This window comes from Pelobates fuscus, chromosome 11 (genome assembly GCF_036172605.1).
Source record: "Pelobates fuscus isolate aPelFus1 chromosome 11, aPelFus1.pri, whole genome shotgun sequence".
Lineage (NCBI taxonomy): Eukaryota > Metazoa > Chordata > Amphibia > Anura > Pelobatidae > Pelobates > Pelobates fuscus.
In genome coordinates, this window is record NC_086327.1 from 73,012,493 (window position 1) to 73,032,856 (window position 20,364).

The 20,364-nt window shown below is 39.7% G+C and overlaps 1 protein-coding gene across 4 annotated transcripts in view; it reads right to left on the bottom strand.

Moving 5' to 3' along the window:
- LOC134577564 (epsin-1-like) overlaps positions 1-20,364 on the bottom strand; it is a 149,213-nt gene that overhangs the window by 32,121 nt on the left and 96,728 nt on the right. For all 4 annotated transcript variants that reach the window (XM_063436368.1, XM_063436366.1, XM_063436365.1 and 1 more), the window contains 4 exons: positions 12,821-12,907; positions 8,391-8,679; positions 5,412-5,573; positions 329-562 (listed from right to left, as the gene is read on the bottom strand). In XM_063436368.1, the coding sequence (XP_063292438.1) occupies positions 329-562; positions 5,412-5,573; positions 8,391-8,679; positions 12,821-12,907 (772 nt within the window). The remainder of the gene's footprint in view (positions 1-328; positions 563-5,411; positions 5,574-8,390; positions 8,680-12,820; positions 12,908-20,364) is intronic.

The following is a 20,364-nucleotide window of genomic DNA, read 5'->3' on the forward strand; positions in this document are numbered from 1 at the left end:
TTGCAGTAACATGTCCAGTAAATGGACTTCTAATATTCTTCTTTTGATTTCAACAGAGGAGTGCTGGGCATGCTCTACGGCAAGAATGTTGCTGCATGCAGTAAGAACTAGAAAGGAGGATGGAAATGTACACATACTCACATTTGTTTCTTTACTCGAATGCAAACGATTTTTTTTTAAATACTTAGCTCAACATGTCAGGATCTTTGTTTTGTATGCTAGTAAACAGTGTGGAATCGCTAGCATTCAAGATGTGTTTCAGATTAGACTCCAGTTATCCAAATACCAATTCCTTAGAAAACAAATAATTAAAATGTCATTAACTTACCTGCAACAAGGAAAGGATTAGACAACTTTGTATTCTGGGATGTCGGCTTGGAAATCAAAGAGTCCAAATCTACCAGTGCAGCATTTGGTCCAAGGAAGGACTCTGGTGTTTTTCGTGTGGGTTTTGTGGAATCAGACAGTGAATCATGCATTGCTCTCATGTCAAAAGCATCTGGACTTCTGGATCCTAAAGAATGGGACACAGGGACCTCTCCAGCAAGAAGATCCAACTCACCTTGAAAGGGTAAAAGAGATAAAGATTGTGTGTGTAGTATTGTCAGAGCAAATGCGTGTACATTGCTTGCCATTTCAAAAGATAAACAATTGTACAAACAATTAAAAGGGACATGGTATACACAAGCCTACCGCATATACTCGAGTATAAGTCAAGACCCCTAATTTTACCCCAAAAAACTGGGAAAACTTATTGACTCTAGTATAAGACTAGGGTGGGAAATGCAGCAGCTACTGGTAAATTTCTAAATAAAATTATATCCCCCAAAAATTGTATTAATTTAATATTTATTTACAGTGTGTGTATATAATGAATGCAGTGTGTATGTGTGTGTGTGTGTGTGTATGTGTGTGTGTGTATGAGTGCAGTGTGTGTGTGTATGAGTGCAGTGTGTGTGTGTATGAGTGCAGTGTGTGTGTGTATGAGTGCGTGTATGAGTGCAGTGTGTGTGTATGAGTGCAGTGTGTGTGTGTATGAGTGCAGTGTGTGTGTGTATGAGTGCAGTGTGTGTGTGTATGAGTGCAGTGTGTGTGTGTATGAGTGCAGTGTGTGTGTGTATGAGTGCAGTGTGTGTGTGTATGAGTGCAGTGTGTGTGTGTGTGTATGAGTGCAGTGTGTGTATGTGTGTATGAGTGCAGTGTGTGTGTATGTATGAGTGCAGTGTGTGTGTGTGTGTATGAGTGCAGTGTGTGTGTGTATGAGTGCAGTGTGTGTGTGTATGAGTGCAGTGTGTGTGTGTATGAGTGCAGTGTGTGTGTGTATGAGTGCAGTGTGTGTGTGTATGAGTGCAGTGTGTGTGTGTATGAGTGCAGTGTGTGTGTATGAGTGCAGTGTGTGTGTATGAGTGCAGTGTGTGTGTATGAGTGCAGTGTGTGTGTATGAGTGCAGTGTGTGTGTGTGTGTGTATGAGTGCAGTGTGTGTGTGTGTGTGTATGAGTGCAGTGTGTGTGTGTGTATGAGTGCAGTGTGTGTGTGTATGAGTGCAGTGTGTGTGTGTGTATGAGTGCAGTGTGTGTGTGTATGAGTGCAGTGTGTGTGTGTATGAGTGCAGTGTGTGTGTGTATGAGTGCAGTGTGTGTGTATGAGTGCAGTGTGTGTGTGTATGCATGAGTGCAGTGTGTGTGTGTGTGCATGAGTGCAGTGTGTGTGTGTGTGCATGAGTGCAGTGTGTGTGTGTGTGCGTGCATGAGTGCGTGTGTGCATGAGTGCAGTGTGTGTATGTATGAGTGCAGTGTGTGTATGTATGAGTGCAGTGTGTATGTATGAGTGCAGTGTGTGTATGTATGAGTGCAGTGTGTGTGTGTGTGTGTATATGAGTGGAGTGTGTGTATGTGTGTATGAGTGCGTGTATGAGTGCAGTGTGTGTGTGTATGAGTGCAGTGTGTGTGTGTGTGTGTGTATGAGTGCAGTGTGTGTGTGTGTATGAGTGCAGTGTGTGTGTGTGTATGAGTGCAGTGTGTGTGTGTGTATGAGTGCAGTGTGTGTGTGTGTATGAGTGCAGTGTGTGTGTGTGTATGAGTGCAGTGTGTGTGTATGTATGAGTGCAGTGTGTGTGTATGTATGAGTGCAGTGTGTGTATGTGTGTGTATGTGTATGAATGCAGTGTGTGTGTATGAATGCAGTGTGTGTGTATGAATGAATGCAGTGTGTTTGTATGAATGAATGCAGTGTGTTTGTATGAATGAGTGCAGTGTGTTTGTATGAATGAGTGCAGTGTGTTTGTATGAATGAGTGCAGTGTGTTTGTATGAATGAGACAGACACACACACACACCATGACAAACACACACCATGATACAGACACACCGTGACACAGACACACACACAGCATGACACAGACACACACACACAGCATGACACAGACACACACACACAGCATGACACAGACAGACACACAGCATGACACAGACACACACACAGCATGACACAGACAGACACACAGCATGACACAGACAGACACACAGCATGACACAGACAGACACACAGCATGACACAGACAGACACACAGCATGACACAGACAGACACACAGCATGACACAGACAGACACACAGCATGACACAGACAGACACACAGCATGACTGACACAGACAGACACACAGCATGACTGACACAGACAGACACACAGCATGACTGACACAGACAGACACACAGCATGACTGACACAGACAGACACACAGCATGACTGACACAGACAGACAGCATGACACAGACAGCATGACACAGACAGCATGACAGACAGCATGACAGACAGCATGACAGACACACAGCATGACACAGACACACACACACAGCATGATACAGACACACACACACAGCATGACACAGACACACACACACAGCATGACACAGACACACACACACAGCATGACACAGACACACACACAGCATGACACAGACACACACACACAGCATGACACAGACACACACACACAGCATGACACAGACACACACACACAGCATGACACAGACACACACACACAGCATGACACAGACAGACACACAGCATGACACAGACACACCGTGACACAGACACACCGTGACACAGACACACCGTGACACAGACACACCGTGACACAGACACACCGTGACACAGACACACCGTGACACAGACACACCGTGACACAGACACACACACACAGCATGACAGACACACACACAGCATGACACAGACACACACACACACAGCATGACACAGACACACACACACAGCATGACACAGACAGACACACAGCATGACACAGACAGACACACAGCATGACACAGACACACACACAGCATGACACAGACACACACACACAGCATGACACAGACACACACACACAGCATGACACAGACAGACACAGACAGACACACAGCATGACACAGACAGACACAGCATGATACAGACAGACACACAGCATGATACAGACAGACACACAGCATGATACAGACACACACACACAGCATGACACAGACACACACAGCATGATGCAGACACACACACAGCATGACACAGACACACACACAGCATGACACAGACACACACACAGCATGACACAGACACACACAGCATGACACAGACACAGACACACACACACACACACCCACTGACATACATACTTTTTGGTACCTGTGGGTGGGCAGACTGATAGCTGTGCTGGCGGCCGCAGGGAGAACTTGAAAGGCGGCCGCAGGGGAAGCTCTTCATGAGGCCGCTGGGGGAGCAGGCTCTTCTGGGGGAGCAGGCTGTTCTGTCTCTGCTCCCCCTCCCTCCGGTCTCTTTTTAGCGCGCGAGGGAGAGCAGAGATAGAACAGCCTGCTCCCCCAGAAGAGCCTGTTCCCTCAGCAGCCTCATGAAGAGCTTCCCCTGCGGCCGCCTTTCAAGTTCTCCCTGCGGCCGCCAGCACAGCTATCAGTCTGCCCACCCACAGGTACCAAAAAGTATGTATCCCCACCGGGAAATTTCCCGGTATCCCGGTGAGGAAAGTTCAGTGTCTGCATGCAGAGGGAGGAGATCCTGAATGTTTGGATGCATTTTAGGCAACCATGACCCAGGAAGGATCTCTAACAGCCATCCGAGGAGTGGCCAGTGAAGTTATCACTAGGCTGTAATGTAAACACTGCATTTTCTATGAAAAGACAGTGTTTACAGCAAAAAGCCTTAACGTAATGATTCTACTCACCAGAACAAATTCAATAAGTTGTAGTTGTTCTCGTGACTATAGTGTCCCTTTAATTTAAAAAAAATTGGTTCGGTTTCATAAGCACCCAGAATACCCCACACATCCCTTACTCTAACCACACAGTTATCCGGTCACACACTGTCCCAGAAACACACAAAGAGTCATCACACGCACACCAAAGCTGTGCCATAAACACAACATGCATCAAAACCACAAGTGGCCCTCCTCTACATAAAACAAATCGCAAGCAGGTTCCCCATACACCCACACACCCTTTAAGACAAAGATGCACAGACACAGTCTCAGATACACATACACACAGATGCACAAGAGCACTCCTGCCAGACACACATTATCAGGCATATACACATATACACGTCAGACAGGCACACACAGGTACCAATACATACTGGCAGACACACACTTATGATTATGTGTGTACCTGTGAATGTATGCTTTTGTATATGTAAAAGTGTGTATGTATATATCAATTGTTACACTAGCTCTTTCTTTTCTGTATGCAGTGAATCAGTTTGTCATTGATTCGCTGACTCTCAGCTACTTTTGCTCTTTTGTTTGCAAAAGTCATGGGCATGCACGTACTCTCTCATGCATGGCTAAACAGAAATTGGTGTGTTGACAGATGTGTGAAGGGGCTAGGAGAGGCTGAAAAAACTCCCCTAGCCAAGATGCGCGTCACACAATGTAAGCTGATCAAGTTTATAAAGATTTATTACATATCTTTTCTAAACTTTTCTTTTATTATTTTAGTTTGTACATCTGTGTAAAAAGGTTTGCTTGCAGATTTAAAAAAAATAAAATAATTCAAGTTGTAACTTTGATCATTCCCATTTATTAACGTACATCATCATGAAGTAAGACATCTTATCAAACAGGACTAAGGATGACTTCCTAATTACTTCTAAACCACTTCAGATGTTTTTCCTCTCTCACTCTCTCTCTCTGTGGGAGGGGAGAAAGGGGGGGAGGGCGATTTCCATTTTCTTTCCCCATGGCTTCAAAATTCTCTAACCAGATGTGTGAAAAGTTGAATGTAAAGGATTTCAGTCCCCCCCCCCCCCAACAAATGCAAAACTATGTAATCTCCCACTATTATCCAGAACGGTTTAATGTATTTTGCTCCAAATCATCACAGAGTTCAAATTTGTATCAAATGAGTCACATACCTATTGTCCCATTTGTGCTTGCTTTAGAAGGTGATCCACCCCAAGGATCAGAAAAAGTTGAAACTGGTGCCCAAGGATCTGCTGGTTGCTTAACAGGATCCGCACCAGGAGAATTTGAAGACCATGGATCACTGCTTGAAGTAGCTACAGTCGGTGTGGTACCTGATATAAAAGAAAGAACAATTACCTTTTGTATTTAAATTCTTTATACAGGGTCTTTGTGTCCTAAGTGTATTGGGAGTATGTATAATGATGCACTCGTGCTACAATTTTTTTTATATAATCTTTATTCAAAAGTTTTTTTTTATTGAAAGACAAAAAATACGAGCACGAGACATAATACATGCAAGTAAAATTTTTTTTAAAAAAGCTAAAATTTTAAGGGACAGTTCCCTGGTTCCCAAAAGCAGGACATCAGTTCCTAAAAGCCGGACACCAGGGAACAAAGTAGGTAAAGGACCAATAAATTGTGACTGTTTACCCTATATAGGGATAGCTGGGAAGCATGATGTTGGCTTTTTAAGCTGCTAATGGCAAAGAAAGGGGTAGCAAAAAAATGCTTATTAGATACATAAAACAAAAACAAAATTTGACAAAAATCCTCCAGTTTTTTTCGAAGGCATAACCCCCATAATCAAAAGAGAGAAATTATTCGCACTTAAAGGATCACTATAGCGTTATGAATATAAAGCTTTATTCCTAACACCATAGTGTCCTCCTCCACCCTCCCTTGCAGCCCTTCCCCATGTCAGCAATTTAAGTATTAATGACCCTTTAAACACTTATCTGATTCCAGCTCTGACATCCCTGGTCCGGCTCCTCCATTTCCAACGTAAACTGATGGGGGGGGGGGGAACCTAATGGACAAGCATGGCCACATTAGGCCTTACCCCTTAGGAAAGTGGTGAGTCAATGCTTTCCTATGGGAATTCAACATGTTGTAAACATTGCAGGTTCTCTAATGCTGCAATGTTTTACATTGCAGGGTTAAGGGAACAAGGAAACTGAACCTAGACCACTCCACTGAGATGAAGTGGTCTGGGTGTCTATATAGTCCCTTTAAAGTGAGAAAAAGTGATGCTTTGAGTTTATTAGTATAAGTTGTACATCAACCAATCTAAACAAACACACCACTAGTGATTCTAGATGTTAAATTATATTAACAGGCAAAGATGTGTATTTATGGAGATTGACACAAAGAAGCTCATAATTGTGTATATATATATATATATATATATATATATATATATATATATATATATAGAGAGAGAGAGAGAGAGAGAGAGAGAGAGAGAGAGAGAGAGAGAGAGAGAGAGAGAGAGAGAGAGAGAGAGAGAGAGAGAGAGAGAGAGAGAGAGAGAGAGAGAGAGAGAGAGAGAGAGAGAGAGAGAGAGAGAGAGAGAGAGAAAAGATGAGAAGAGCACTCCAGAGGACTTAATAAATTGATTTTTATCAGTGTTAAACAGAATCGACGTTTCGACCCGCAGGTCTTTAAGACCTGCGGGTCGAAACGTAGATTCTGTTTAACACCGATAAAAATCAATTATTAAGTCTTCTGGAGTGCTCTTCTCATCTTTTTTCTGCTTATATATATATATATATATATATATATATATATATATATATATACACATACATACATACATACATACATATATATATATATATATATATAGTTAAGAGAGCACTATCGGCACCCAAGACATGTCTTCGACACAGCCACTATAGGCACTTCCTGGTGCCTAATGGAGTTTTACTACATGAAACAATGTTAGACGTATTTACGCTTGGCATGAGTATGTCTTCAAATTCCCCATAAGAAAGCATGAATTCAAAGCTTTCCTGTGGGGAAGCTTCATTGTGCGTGGCAAGCACAGCATATTCGGTCGCTCCATCCTCATGACGTCGCTCAAATTAAGTAAATGAAAAAAGTTTTTTTTGTCCTTTATTTGGAGAATGGGAGGGTACCAAATATCTTAGGGACTTTATAACATTAAGAATACAGGTTTGTTCGAATTTTGGATTGAGATTACAAAGTTCTCTCTGCAACAATAAAATCTTAAAGAACAGCTATAGCAACTCCCCTCCCTAATCACATAGTGCACCCCCCAGCGCATAAGATACCCATTCTTTTTTGTTTATTCTTTACTGTAAGTATGTATATGTGTTAACCAGGCAACAATATTGGAAGTAGATTACTGTGAAATCTTTGAGTTTTCATACGATTACTAAGGGATATGAGAATACTTAAGGCAATTAAGTTATAAAACAATGAACCTTTTAAAAACTATTATACCTGTATAATATTTTTCTTACATTGCTTTGATATTGTAAACAAAGATTATTATAGGATAATGAATTTAACATCAATTTGTTTGCCCTGAAGGGAGCAATAAGATTTATCATAATATCTTGCCTCATGTATTTTTAGTCTCTTCATAATAACATTGATGTTATATATGTTACTTTAAAGAAGTTACATGATTTCTATAATTGAAACTTAATAAAAATGTAAATTGCAAAAAAAAAAAAGAAAAAAAAAAAAAAAAAGAATACATGTTTGTATTTCTAATGCTATAGTGTTCCTTTAAGGCATAGAATAGTACAGGCAATGGTTTCCGCTTTGTATATCCTATTGTAAATTGTGGCATGGGCTGATAGCAGTGCTGACTAAAGGTTGTTAGAAGATTGGATCAGCGTCACAGTAAGATAAACTATGCATAGTGAAGCTTTACATTTAATATAGGCTCATGAGTGTCTCACTGCAAGTAGCAATCATTGACTGTTATTGACCAGAGAAGACTGCATTGACACAGGGAATAAAATACTGTAGGTTAGTTTCTATGGGGATCTTTCTCTAAACATAGTGCAGTCTCTATACATCTTTGCTTAAATTTAAATATTTGGCATCTATTAAATATATACATATTCATATTTACATCAAACAGAATAGGTTTCAAAATATACTTGGGCACCCACCTCCTGGATTCCATGGGTCAGACACTGATTTGGCATCTGTGGCGGAAGCTGATGGAGTCCCACCCCATGGGTCACTGGAAGCAGGGTTTGTCTGCACACATGTACCCCACGGATCAGTAGTGGCACCAGCTACAACAGGTGGTCCTCCCCATGGGTCTGATGTTGCTGGAACTGTGGAAGTGCTAGACCATGGATCTACTGTAGGGGCACCAGTTTGTCCCCACACATCTGTAGCAGTAGTTACAGGAGCAGAAGAGGTGAAAACATCTGCTAAATCCATTAAAGAAGACTGCAAATAAGAAAATAAAACAAAAAATTAGCTATTTCGACTTGCTTAATCTAAAAAGTATTACAGGTCACATAACAGTGTGCAGCAGAGTACGCATTTCTAGTCATTTCACAATACAATCACACTTTATTCAAAAAATAAAATACCAATAGAATACATTTAAAACAAAAATAATTTGTAATATTTCTTTGGTCATACAATTTCTTAAAATAGTAATGGAAAAATAATAATCTAAGAATATGTACGCATGCAGCTACCATGCTGGCAGATTGCTACTCCAAACTGTGTGAATTGCATGAAAGGGAAACTCCAAACGCACTTCAGCTTGCTTGAAGTCCCAATTCATAATGTCCCGATTTCAAGAGGAGTTGACACTTTTATGAAATGATTGGGGACTATATGGGAACATCCCAAGTCTTTTAAACGGACAGCCAGGATTTCAGAATTCACTCAGTTTAAATTACTATTTAAGAAGTAGTAAAGAACTTCCATGGGGAAGTATTACTCCATGTTTCACTATGAGAAGAACAGTTAATTAACTTTAATTGGCACATGTGCAGCAAACACAAAGCAAAGTACATTTTGGCAGGCTGAAAAGGCAAGTTATTTTTTATTTCTTTCCAATTTGCCTGGCACCGTTCTAATTAAAGGAACGCTAGATGTTCAATCAGTTTTAACACTTTGAGTGTTCCTTTAATCTAAACTCTGCATATTATTACGCTCATTTCAAATAATGATTTCTATCAAAGTTGAGTAGAGTAATCAATAAAGAGGAAGGATAGCTGTGCAAATTAGGTTGAGATAACTCGCTGTATTGGTTAGAGTGCTCTGGTGCCCCAATACACCATAAGGAGTCAAATGTTTTTTTTAAAGCTTGACTTCTTACCTTGGATCCGCTGTGTGCAGTTACCCGCCTCAACTACTATCTCATGAGAGACAGAAGTTCCTTAGCAGGAATTTCAGTTTGCCCTTCTGAGCAAAGCCCTGTAAAGCAGGGCTTAGGCCACTGATTGAAAACAATCAGTGAACATTATCATTTCTGGTGCCTGAAGTAGCGCAAATCTTCAATTTACATTCTCAGTTGACAAATTGCTGCACTGTTTGTAGAAAATAAAATTACTCATAGTTCTACCATTCTCTGTCAAAAATATTGCATAACAAACTTCTCTTTATTAGACTCACGGAGAAGGTGTAAATCAGTGCTTGGTCCAAAAGTTAGGAGCCATATTTATTTTGCATTAGATTAACCCTAAACTTATGTTATTCTTGTATATATTCAAGTTTTACATTTTAGAGTTAGCAGTGAATTTAAAAGAAGACCCCAAAGCACCATAACCACTACAGCACATTCTACTTTGGCAGACTAGATGGCCCGAATGGTTCTTATCTGCCGTCACATTCTATGTTTCTATGTTACTTACCTGGGGACCGCCAGGCGCCTCTCACTTCCCGTATAAAGAGATGGAAGCTCCTGCTAAGAGCATCTGTTAGTGCCTGAGTTAAGCACTGCAGTGCAGGTCCAGATCACTGGATGAGAGCATTAGCGGATCACAAATGGCTTGACTACTTACATAGGTGGGTGGACACCAGGGCTCTTCTTGCCCAAAACCTACTATAGTGCACAGAACACACATTCAAACACATGCATTTACAGGTGATACTCGAAAAAATTAGAATATTGTGCAAAAGTTAATTTCAGCAATGCAACGTAAAAGGGGAAACAAATATATGAGATATACGTATTACATGCAAAGCAAGGGTGTTCAAGCCTTGATTTGTCATAAGTGCGATGATTATGGCTTACAGCTCATGAAAACCCCAAATCCACAAACTCAGTAAATTAGAATATTGCGAAAAGGTGCAATATTCTAGGCTCACAGTGTCCCACTCTAATGAGCTAAGTAAGCCATAACACCTGCAAAGGGTTTCTGAACCTTTAAATGGTCTCTCAGTCTGGTTCAGAAGGAATCAATCATGGGGAAGACTACTGACCTGACAATTGTGCAGAAAACCATCATTGACACTCTCCATAAGGAGGGAAAGCCTCAAAAGGTAATTGCGAAGGAAGTTGGATGTTCCCAAAGTGCTGTATCAAAGCACATTAATAGAAAGTTAAGTGGAAGGGGAAAGTGTGGAAGAAAAGGGTGCACAAGCAGCAGGGATGACCGCAGCCTGGAGAGGATTGTCAGGAAAAGGCCATTCAAATGTGTTGGGGACTTTCACAAGGAGTGGACTGAGGCTGGAGTCAGTGCATCAAGAGCCACCGCACACAGACTGATCCTGGACATGGGCTTTAGAGGTCGTATTCCTCTTGTCAAGCCGCTCCTGAACTACAAACAACAAACAAACAACGTCAAAAGAAAAACAAACCTGGTCTACTGCTCAGTGGTCCAAAGTCCTCTTTTCTGATGAGAGCAACTTTTGCATCTCATTTGGAAACCAAGGACCCAGTGTCTGGATGAAGAATAGAGAGGCACACACTGCAAGATGCTTGAAGTCCAGTGTGAAGTTTCCACAGTCTGTGTTGATTTGAGGAGCCATATCATCTGCTGTTGTTGGTCCACTGTGCTTCATTAAATCCAGGGTCAACGCAGCCGTCTACCAGGAGATTTTGGAGCACTTCATGCTACCTTCCGCAGACAAGCTTTATGGGGATGCAGACTTCATTTTCCAGCAGGACTTAGCACCTGCCCATACTGCCAAAAGCACCAAAGCCTGGTTCAATGACCGTGGGATTACTGTGCTTGATTGGCCAGCAAACTCGCCTGACCTGAATCCCATATAGAATCTATGGGGCATTGCGAAGGGAAACACGAGACCAAACAATGCAGAAGTGCTGAAGGCTGCTATTGAAGCATCCTAGTTCTGGTGAGATTCTGGATTTGGGGTTTTCATGAGCTATTAGCCATAATCATCGCACTTATGACAAATCACGACTTGAACTATCTTGCTTTGCACGTAATGCGCCTATCTCATATATTAGTTTCCCCTTTTACATTGCATTTCTGAAATAAATCAACTTTTGCACGATATTCTAATTTTTCGAGTATCACCTGTATGTACAATCACAGACTCAAACAGTCACAGATACACATATAGGCACACTCAAATTGCTATCTGCAAAGGCAAAAAGTAAACAGTAAAAGGACACAGTAGGCACTTTAAACCATTTTATCTAATTGAATTAGAGTGCCTGGAGTCCTCTGTTGATGTCGATTCATTCAGATTAACCATTTTTAGTCAGCTTAAAACAAATAAGGGTCCCTGTCCACCCATAGTCCAGTCCCCACTGGAGATATGGCTAAGGCAGAGATTATACACTTCCTTCTAGCTATACCAATTCATACTGTGATAAGATAGGATGAAAGTGGTCAGCTGAAACTCATATCTGCCCATTGCTGCTCAGGCTAATGCTTTCTCATTATTCCAAGAAGCACAGGTGGCTGGGCTGTTGGGAATTCTCATTTAATATTTAAACCGGTTCAATGCTAATAGAAAGATGGCAACGGGGACTCCAGACTCTATAGTTACAGTGTCTACACTGTTCCTTTAAACTCAGACTTTCACATCTGGTACCAAAAACCAGAACAAGCATTTCACTAATGAGGAATCATGATCACTTGATTTCTTTGAATTTGTGTTTTTGTGTTGTCTCACCATCTCTGTATCCCTGCATTAATCGCATGAGAAAAGATTTGCTCGTCTTCCCTATTTCCACATTTGTGGAAGGATGATGGAATTGAAACTCACCTATTACACCCAGCTGAAAAGTTCTTAATAAATGTTACCATAGATTATATCAATAACACTCGCACATTGTTTTACGTGGAAAAGAAACAGCTGAAGGGCTTATTGGTCAACAATGGGGTTAGATTTTTAATTGGTAATACAATTATAGTCTATATCGCTTATCGGCTAAATATAGACACTTTATTGTGCAACTGAAATATGTACTTTCTATGAAAAATTTACATATATTTCTCAGAATCCAGGAATAAATTTATTTCAATGGACATTCTCAATCAGTACAAAATATTTTAAACACTTAATGGCATCATATTTAAATCAACCAAAACCAAATGATGTGGGACAATACAATTTAATAAGACCAAAACATGTATGATTTACAATTATAGATTACCTCTTCTTGCTTGGAAGGTGCTTCTTTCTTACTTTCTTCAATGGCCATTTGAAGCCTTAGGTCATCTCCTCGTCTGATCCTCTCCTCCTAACATGAAAACAAGGTGATAAATAACATGTAATAATTATGCAGAAATAGAATCTTTATTATAAACTCAAACTATGAGGATAACTTGCCAAGATTCTGAAGTTGGCTTGTAACTCCAAATCCAGACAAAGCATCCATTGATCTTCCAAGCAATACAGCAGACCAATCCCAACCAATTGTTATTTCACAATGTCTTGAGACACCACACTAAATCCAAATACTCCTACTGAATTACTGGAAATAGGATTAAAGTAATTAGATGGAAATAGATGCAAAATTTACCTGGACTTGATAAAAAAAAAAAAAAAAAAAAAGGGTAAAAATGTCTGATACAAATTTTCAATAAACTTCCATAAATTATTTTTGTCTGACATGGAATAATAGTTTATAGGCTTTGAAAGTAAAGACTCAGAGTGAGCACTGCTAAATTGACACCTGGGGCTCCCCTCTGTTAGCTGGGGCTAAAGTTAATGGCCCTAGACTGACAGATGACCTACATGCAGCAATCAGAATGTGAGGCATGCAGCTCTTAAAGTGGGGATTTAAATTCCCTATTTGCTGCAATGTGGTGTGTGCTGGCTTAAATCTCCACTCACAAAAGGGAGACAGAGGAGGTTCTACTGTCAGCTGGGGAGCACACTTAGTAGCCCCAGACTGACAGATGAGCAGTGTTCAAAGATTGGGTATTGTTGTATTGTTGAGATGTTGCAGAGCAAAGTAATCGAGAATTGTATTACAGTAGCACAACTGAGAGTTAAAAAATAAGCACCAAACTTTGAAAAAATGGTGGAAAAAAGGCACCTCAATAAAATAATTTGCAGATGGCATGTTTATGGAGTAATTTAAACACTTCAGCTACTAAAATGCACCATAGACCCATATACAAGTTTTTTTTTTATAAAAACTGGAAAGTATACATTTTACTTTCATAAAAGCTTGAAAAGTGTATGCAAAGGAGGTCATTCTGTACTAAGCCGATACAAAAGACCACAAAATAGAAAATATGAAAGTGATAGCCAAAGAGAGCAAAACCAACCGCAAAAATCTTTAAGTACAAAAATTCTAATAAAATAAAGTTACAAAAAATAAAGTGTAGGTACACTGAAAACAGAGATGGTGTGTTCATTAATGAAGACCAGGAAAAGGCAGAAATATTGAATAACTATTTCTCCTCAGTATATATTAAGGAGGAACCTATGGCAAGAGATATGCAAATGATTGCTGCAAAAACTTGTAGAAAAATTGTGCCTGGATGACACAAGACAAGATGCTGCATCAACTAAAGAAAGTTAATGTAAACAAAGCTCCAGGGCCTGACTGTTTTCACCCATGAGTACTTAAGGAGCTAAGTGTGGAAGTAAGTGAACCTCTGAATTTAATCTTCCAAGATTATTTTCTTTCAGGAATTGTACCGGGTGATTGGAGGAAGGCATATGTGGTTCCTATATTCAAAAATGGTTCAAAACCTATACCCGGAAATTATAAACCTGTGAGCTTAACTAGTGTGGCAGGGAAAATAATTGAAGGGATATTAAGGGACAATATCCAGGAATACATTAGAAAGAACATTGTTATTAGCAAAAATCAGCATGGTTTTATGAAAAATAGGCCATGTCAAACAAACGTAACTGCATTCTATGAAGAAATAAGTAGAAGTATATAGTAGTATAGAAGATCAGTGTGTTGTAGTAGATGTAAACTACTTGGATTTTGCAATGGTGTTTGATATGATTTCACACAATAGGCTTATGTTAAAACTAAAATAAATTGGCCTAGATGAAAATGCTTGTTCCTGGGTAGAACATTGGCTTAAAGATTGAGTACAGAGAGTTGTCATTAATGGTAAATTTCAAGCTGGTTAAATGTGGTAAGTGGTGTTTCTCATGGTTCTGTTCTGGGACCGCTTCTATTTAACATAAATGATCTTGAAATAGGCATTGAAAGGCATGTTTCAGTGTTTGCAGATGACACAAAGCACTATAACGTAATACAGGATATTATTTCGCTGCACTTTGATATAGATATATATGGGCACTCAAATGGCAGATTAAATTTAACATAGACAAATGCACTTCGGAATAAAGACTGCAGAAGCAACTTACACCCTAAAAACGGTAGTGAATAACAATGTGTAAGATCAATCAGCAGTTGCTAAGGCCAGTAAGGTATTGTCATGTATAAAAACGGGCATTAATTCTCAGGATGAAAATATAATTTTGTCTCTTTAAAAATAAACGGTAAGTTCCACACCTTGAATATGTTGTGCAATTTTGGGCACCTGTTCTGAAGAAGGATATTATGGCACTAGAAAAAGTGCAGAGGCGGGCAACAAAATTAACAAAGGATTGGAACATTTTAGTTATGAAGAGAGGTTAACTGATTTAAAGTCAGCGTCATGACTCTGTGCAACCTCCTGTACCACCAGCTGCCTGCTGTTGAGAGACACAAAAAGTGAGAAGAGAAGTAAATCAGAGAAGAGCTAGTAAGTGAAGAGGAGATTAAGGTACAAGTGATGGATGGAGGGAGAACATTTTTTAATATGTTTAGTTTAGAAAAACCGCTGCTTCAGAGGGCATACGATAGCATTATACAAATGAATTCAAGGCCAGGAAATCTATCATAAGCAAGACATGAGGTTGTGCATTTAGACTGGAAGAAGGCAAGGGAAAGGGATTTTTACAGTTAGAAAATAAGGATGTGGAATTCTCTGCCTGAAGAGGTGGCTTTATCAGTCTGTACAGATATTTAAATAACTGGATGAATGCTTGCAAAAACCTAATATTCAGGGATATGATTTTTAATTTGTGGGGTAATAGGTTCTTGATCTGGATTCTGGAGTCAAGAAATATTTTTTCCTAGTTTGTTACAAAATTGGGAGCACTTAAAATGTTTTTTGCCTTATTTTACATCAACAGCAAAAACTGATGTGAGAAAGGCTAAACTCGATGGACGCATGTCTCTTTTCAGCTATGTAGAATAAAGCACTTAATTGCAATGTGCGTGTAAGAAAAAGAAAAAAAAAAATACCATACATGGTGTCTACTTTCAATAATAGCATGCATTTGTTGGGTAATTTGAACTGTCACACTGCTACAATGCCCCAAAATGAGACACAGGCTCAGCAAAATTCCAACTGCGAAAACTGCCACTATCCTGTAAGCTACAGTGCCATAATAGAGGCTGGACTATTTTTAAGGCATACATTGGAGGTATTGATTTTATTCAGGATTAAAAATGCCCAGCACCCGATGCTGATCCACAGATAATATACCAAGTACGAAATGATCGCAATCAGGGGACTTTTTTCAGGATAATAAATACAATAAAAATAAAAAGCTTTTATTCAGCTTTGCAGATAAAAAGGCGACATTTAAGTTTCATCATAAAAAGGTCCTGATGGAAGTTTTATGATAAAATGAAAACACTGGCTTTGTATCTGCCAAGCTGAAAAAAAAAACCAAGCGCTAAGTTTTATTTTTTCATCCTGAAAACATATCAAAAGAAAATTATTGACAGTGAAACCGTTTTTATCATGCAGGCTGTGTCAGTCATAGCCAGGGGAGGGATGGCTAGTGCTGCATAAACAAACAAAAGTGATTTAACTCATAGCAGATAACAGAGCAGTGAGAGTGCACGGGCATGATCTATACACCAAAAGTGCTTCATTAAGCTAAAGTTATTTTGATACCTATAGTATACTTTTAAGTAGAAAACAAACAAATTGAGTTTGAGTCCTATAGGTGTTAAATTTCATCTGAGTGGCTTCTTGTGCAACCATATCACCCACAGTACTAACTAACAGAGCTTGCTCACAGATTCTCTGTTAGTGTATATTAATAGGTACACTCATGGCCAGATTTGTTTAATCTGAAAACAACTTGCAAAAACTATGACTAGGAGGGGAGATGGGTCTCTCTGATTTGGTGTGTAGGGGAATATGTGGGATTAGGACTATGTGGCTGAATGACTATGTGTAAGTAGGTGCATAATTGTCTGGAGTGTTCGTGAGTCATGTGAATGACAGGTGTGTGTGTAAAATGCTTTTGTGTGAATAAAGTGGTGTGCCAGTGTGTGCATGCATGAGCATATTTGTGTGAAGTTTTAGTGTGGCATTTATTGCGCATGTCTAGTTGTACTTTTATTCACTGGGTTTCCAATTACTATCTGCAATTCTTTATCGCTCTCCAACTCCATCAATTAATTTCTCTGTCCCTTAAACGTGTTCCTCTCCCCATTTCCACAATTATGTCTTCTATCTCTGGGCCTCTCCAATCAAAGGTAACTTTGTGAAAAAGTTAATTTAAAAAATATCCCAGGAGACCTGCCATTTTGGAGATGCTGTGACCCAGTTGTGTAACCATCACGATTTGTCACTTGTCAAAATCACGTATATCTTTTTGCTTGCACATTTATCCTGCTTCCAATACATGAAATTCAAGAACTGACTGTTCACTTGCTCCATTATACATCCTACTCCTTGACAGGGTAATATAATCAATGTTATTCATGTGAACCTGTCAGTGGTTTTAATGTTGTGGCTGATCAGTGTGTGTGTATAAATAATTACAGAAGATCCAGCAAACTCACTAAACAAACTTCAAAGCTCACAGAATGGGATAGTTCTTTTAAAGGACACCTGACCCAGACAACATTAATGGGGAATTAGTCACAGTATATGATCGCATACTGCACAAGCCTGCCACAACAAAGATACATAGAATGTGATGGCAGATCAGAACTATTTGGGCCACCTAGTCTGCCCGATTTTCTAAATAGTCATTAGTTTCATTAGTCTTTTATATTAGTCTTTTATATCTAGGATAGCTTTATGCCTATCCCACGCATGCTAAAAATTTCCTCACTGTGTTAACCTCTACCTATTTAGCTTGAAGGCTATTCATGCATCTATTACTCTCTCGGTAAAGTAATACTTCCTGAAATGTTTCAACATTTGACCCTCTAATTTAAAGGGATCCTATTGTGCCAGGAAAACAAACCCATTTTCCTGGCACTATAGGCTCTTGGAGAGCCCCTTTCCCTTGGCGCTGAAGGGGTTAAATTCCCTTCAGCCACTTACCTTAATCCAGCACCGGTGACCTCTTCTCCCCCGCCGACGTCAGCTCCTGAGTGAAGTCGAATGCGCATGTGCGGCCAGAGGCATGTGCGCATTCAAACCCGTCCATAGGAAAGTATTACTCAATGCTTTCCTATGGGGATCTTATTTGACGCCGACTCCGTGAGGACGTCCAGCGTCAGATAAATCCCGGAAGTGGACTCTAGTGGCTGTCAGGGAGACTGCCACTAGAGGCTGGATTAACCCTGCAATGTAATCATAGCAGTTTCTCTGAAACTGCTATGATTTCAGCTGCAGGGTTAAAACTAGGGGCACCTGGCACCGAGACCACTTCATTGAGCTGAAGTGGTCTGGGGTCCTATAGTGGTCCTTTAAGACTATGTCCTCTTGTTGTGGTAGTTTTTCTTCTCTAAATATACTCTCCTACTTTACTGTGTACAATGGCATGAGCACGTCCCTCTTTCTACTGCTAATATCTCTCCCTATAGAAACAAGCATTCAGCTAGCATTTCCTTCTGCTCTATTCCATGGTCTACCTACCTTTAAGTCATATGAAATAATTACCCCTAAATCCCTTTCCTCAGATGTTGAGGTTAGGACTCTATCAAATATTCTATACGCTGCCCTAGGGCTTTTTGCACGCAAGATGCACAACCTTGCACTTATCCACATTAAATGTTAGTTGCCATAGCTCTGACCATTTTTCTAGTTAACCTAAATCATCTCCCATTTGGCTTATACCTCCTGGAACATCAACCCTGTTGCAAATCTTTGTGTCATCAGCAAAGAGACATACCTTACCATCAAGACCTTCTGCAATATCACTCATACAAATATTAAAGAGAATGGGGCCAAGTACAGTTCCCTGAGGTACCCAACTGGTGACAAGACCTTGCTTCTGATATACTCCGTTGACTACAACACTCTGTTGACTGCCACTCAAGCCAGTGCCACTGCCCGTTCAACAATATTGGAATCCAAACTTATAAAGATTTCAGTTTATTGATAAACCTTCTATGTGCGACAGTGTCAAAAGTCTTACTGAAATCTAGGTAAGAAATGTCTACTGCACCACATTGATGTATTATTTTAATTAGATTACAAAATGGACAAATAGGCCCAAAAAGGAATACAAGTGCAAAGATGGAGATCCCTCCAATAGATAAAATAATGGTAGAACAACTTTTTTAGAATATGCAACTATTAGAAAAATCTGAGTAAGTCCGTACATATGCACATTAAAAAGCCATGAGGCTATGGTGCACACTGGGTTTATATTTAGGTAGGTACATATAAACCAACCATTTCACAAAATAAATTCAACAGGGTCTTAGACAGGGATATTCCCTGATGCATCAAAGAGCCAGACAAAAGGTCTCACAAAAATAGATTTTAAACTTATTTAAAAAACAAACAAAAAACACTAAAGACCACTCTTCTGGTGATCTGCCAGGTGGAAATGGTGGAGTGAAAAAATATATAAAACAACCCAATTGTATACAATGTATAACCACAATAATATTTAGAATAGAAGATTCTCCATTATAGAGATAGAAACCGGGTCCCAATAGACGTATTTAGATAATATGCCCTTAAAGTTGTTTAAAATAAATCCTGCCTGATAGAAGACTAGATGTACAAAAATTAATTATTGGTCGTAATACTAAAAAGACCCCTTTAAGAATCTGCTACAACAATATTTGATTAACGAATACTCCAGATTTGAGGATAAGTACGATGGACTAGGAAAGTTGTTTAGTTAGTCTGTCCCAAGCAAGTTCCATTCACCATATCAGTAACAGTGATTATTAATAGGGGTGACCCTCCAACCTCCCTTCCTTCCTTTTTACCAAGAAGTTACTAAATCAGCAACCAATCAAGTGAATAAAGAAGTGCTTAAAACATAAGTGAATGAAATGTGAAGCAAAAAGAGGCCGATGCGCATTTAGGCGCCAAAATTGCGCCTTCACCTGAAGCATAGCACTGCCTCTAGTAGCAGTCACTCAGCAGACAGCATCTTCCAAAGTACAACTATGTGAGCATTCCAAATCCGATATCTTTTTAGTGAGGGGTTACTTTGTTACTTTTGTCTGGAACCTTGTTGCATTTGATTCTGACAAAGTATTGTGGTCCTTCTAAGTGATCTGGAATTATCTGTAAAACAATGAATGATGGTTTGTAAGAAGTCTCCCTAAGAGCAAAAACATATTGGTGTGTTTAATTGATCCTCCACTGAATGCTTTTAGGTTTGTATAAAGAAGTGGAGATGCTAGGCATGATCAGACCAGGCAGAGGTGCCAATACCAGAGGATTGGACTAGGTAAATAAGACTAAGTGGGTGGAGAATACAGTCAATACTGCTACAACCTTTGTGGGGTTTACT